The sequence below is a fragment of the Geospiza fortis genome, unplaced genomic scaffold, assembly GCF_000277835.1.
Source record: "Geospiza fortis unplaced genomic scaffold, GeoFor_1.0 scaffold2674, whole genome shotgun sequence".
Classification (NCBI taxonomy): domain Eukaryota; kingdom Metazoa; phylum Chordata; class Aves; order Passeriformes; family Thraupidae; genus Geospiza; species Geospiza fortis.
Window position 1 is genome coordinate 92,388 of NW_005054763.1, and position 2,710 is coordinate 95,097.

The 2,710-nt window shown below is 48.3% G+C and overlaps 1 protein-coding gene across 1 annotated transcript in view; it reads left to right on the top strand.

The window, feature by feature from the left end:
• Nucleotides 1–937: 937 nt before the first annotated feature.
• OLFM2 (olfactomedin 2) overlaps nucleotides 938–2,710 on the top strand; it is a gene marked incomplete at its 3' end in the record, with an annotated part of 4,055 nt that continues 2,282 nt past the window's right edge. Inside the window, exons 1-4 of the mRNA XM_031065411.1 lie at nucleotides 938–990; nucleotides 1,363–1,512; nucleotides 1,995–2,150; nucleotides 2,658–2,693. Of these exons, the coding sequence (XP_030921271.1) occupies nucleotides 2,016–2,150; nucleotides 2,658–2,693 (171 nt within the window). The remainder of the gene's footprint in view (nucleotides 991–1,362; nucleotides 1,513–1,994; nucleotides 2,151–2,657; nucleotides 2,694–2,710) is intronic.

A 2,710-nucleotide genomic window follows, 5' to 3' on the forward strand; every position in this document is an offset into this window, starting at 1 on the left:
CCCACCAGCTGTCAATCAACGCCGCGGGGTAATTAGCGGCCGCGGACGTTAATTAGCGCCTCATTAACCACCCTTGTCCCTCATTTATCACCGGGAAGCGGCCCCTGGAATAAAAACCAGGAATGAGCAGAATTCAGCCCAAAAATCCCGGGAGTTTTTCTTTTTTTTTTTTTGCTTGTTTGCTTTTATGTTTTGTGGTTTTTGGGGAAAACCGGATTTTTAAATTTTTTTTTTCCTCCCCTTCCCAAAGAGATGGGATGGAATTTCCCAGTTCGGCCTTGGGAATTTGGCATTTGGGGAGAAAAAATTGGGATTTGGGAAGAAAAATTTGGATTCTCACACCACCCCCAAAAAATGGGAAGAGCTCTCTCTTTTTTTATTCCTGGATTTTGGGGTTTCTGGAATGAGGGAGAATCCCTGGGTTTTGGGGTCCCTCATTCCTGAATGTTCGGGACACAATCCCTGAATTTGGGGTCTCGTCCCTTGGAAATTCACCCTTTTCCCCCAAAGATCCCAAATTCCTCTCCCCAGTTTCCTTCTCATCCCAAATTCCCCCCTTTTCCCCCCAAATCCCAGATCCCAAATCCTGCCTCCATCCCTGAGAAATTCCCTCTTTTTTCCCCGTCCCCCCCTTTTTTTTCCCCCAAAATCCCAAATCCCTGGGAAATTCCCACTTTTCCCCCAAAATCCCAAATCCGAAATCTCGCCTCCATCCCTGGAAAATTCTCCCTTTTTTTCCTCTTTTCCCCCCAAAATCCCAAACCCCTCCCAGCGCCTCCCCCTGGCCAGGCCGCTTCCATTAATTATTCATTAACTCTCCCTCATTAATTATTCATTACGCTCCCTAATTAAGGATTCATGACGGCTCCAGAGGCTGGGGGGGGGGCTGCGGCTGCTCCCGCTCCCGTTTTTTTCCCTGGGAATTTTTTTATTTCCGGATTTTCCCTTTTGGGTGGAAAAACGGCGATTTTGGGGCTGGCGCCAAGTGGGGTAATTCCCGAGGTTTATCCCGGTTTTTTTTTTGAGGGGTTTATCCCGAATTTTTGGGGAAATCCTGGAGGGATTTTCCCTTATTTATTTTTTTTACCTGTGGAGTGTGACGTCAGTGCGGTTGTGACGTCATCTGCCAGGGAATGGGAGGAAAAATGGGAAAAAGGGGGGAAGGAAGGAAAAATGGGGAAAAAGGGGGGAAATGGGGAAGAAAGATGGGGAAGAAAGAGGGGGAAATGGGGGGAAAGTGGCTGAAAAGAGACCCAAATGGGAATAAACTGAATTTTGGGATCGGGATTCTCTGGTACCTGGGAATTTCCAGATCTCCCCCTGTTTTTTGGGAATTCTGAGGTGCCGATCCCGATTTTCCAGACCCTTTTCCAGAGCCCAGACGAGGGCTGGCAGGTTTTCACCTCGGCGCAGGCTCCGGACGGGAAATGTCTCTGCACCGCCGTGATCCCCGTGCAGGGATCCTGCTCCCGCGACCTCCGCAGCCTCCAGCTCCGGCAGCTCCTGGAAAAGGTCGGGAATTCCCGAACGGTCCAGAACCGATTGCTGATTAATCAGTTAATTGATGGGAACGGGTTAATTATTGTGGAATTTGTTAATGAATTAACTTGCGTGGGTAATGGGGGGGTTAATTGGTGTTGGGAATGTGGGGATTTGGAATTGAGGGGAAAATCCCTGTGGGATTCCAGGGATGAGGATCCTTATGGAGATTGCCATTAATGACTGTGATGAACCCCATTAATGACCGTGGTTGACCCCATTTATCACCCTGATTAACGCCATTAATAACTGTGTTTAACCCCATTAATGACCGCGATGAACCCCATTAATTACCGTCATTGACCCCATTAATGACCATTATTAACTCCATTAATTGCTGTGATTAACCCCATTAATTACGGCGATTAACCCCATTAATGACCGTGATGAACCCCGTTAATAACCCGATTAACCCCATTAATTACCGTAATTAACCCCATTAACGACCTCTGCAGGTGCAGAACATTTCCCAGTCCATGGAAGTCCTGGACCTCCGCACCTTCCGGGACCTGCAGTACGTGCGGAACACAGAGGCGCTGATGAAGGGCCTGGACTCGCGGCTCCGCGTGGCCTCTGAGGGCCACAAAGCCCTCAACGCCCGCAGCTTCCAGGTGAGAAACTCACACTTTTTATCTCAAAAAAATCCCAGCGTTCCGGCCCTTTTTCCCCCCTGATTTATTCCGTGATTTCCCCTGATTTATTCCCGCTGTATTTCAGTTTTCCGCTTGTTTATTCCTTCCACATGTCAGGATTTTTCCCGTGGGATCAGGCCTTAGGATCCTTTTGGGGCTTCCAGAGCTGAAAACCCCAAATTTTTTTGGAATTCCCAAACCTGAACACCCCCATTTATCCCAAGGAACAAACAGCTTCCAAAAAAACCCCTGAACCCCGGGATTTTGGAACCAATTTTTCCCTTTTTTTTTTTTTTTCGCTCAAGATTGGAAGGTGAACCCTGGGATTTCAGGACTGATTCTTCCCAAATTTTTTCCTCAGGATCTGAAGGAACAACAACGTGAACCCTGGGATTTTGGGGGCCGTTTTTCCCGATTTTTTTTCTGCAGGATCTAAAGGCGAATACCGGGATTTTGGGGCCATTTTTCCCGATTTTTTTTCTGCAGGATCTGAAGGAGAAGATGCGGGAGCTGCTGCCGCTGCTGGCGGGGGTGGGGGC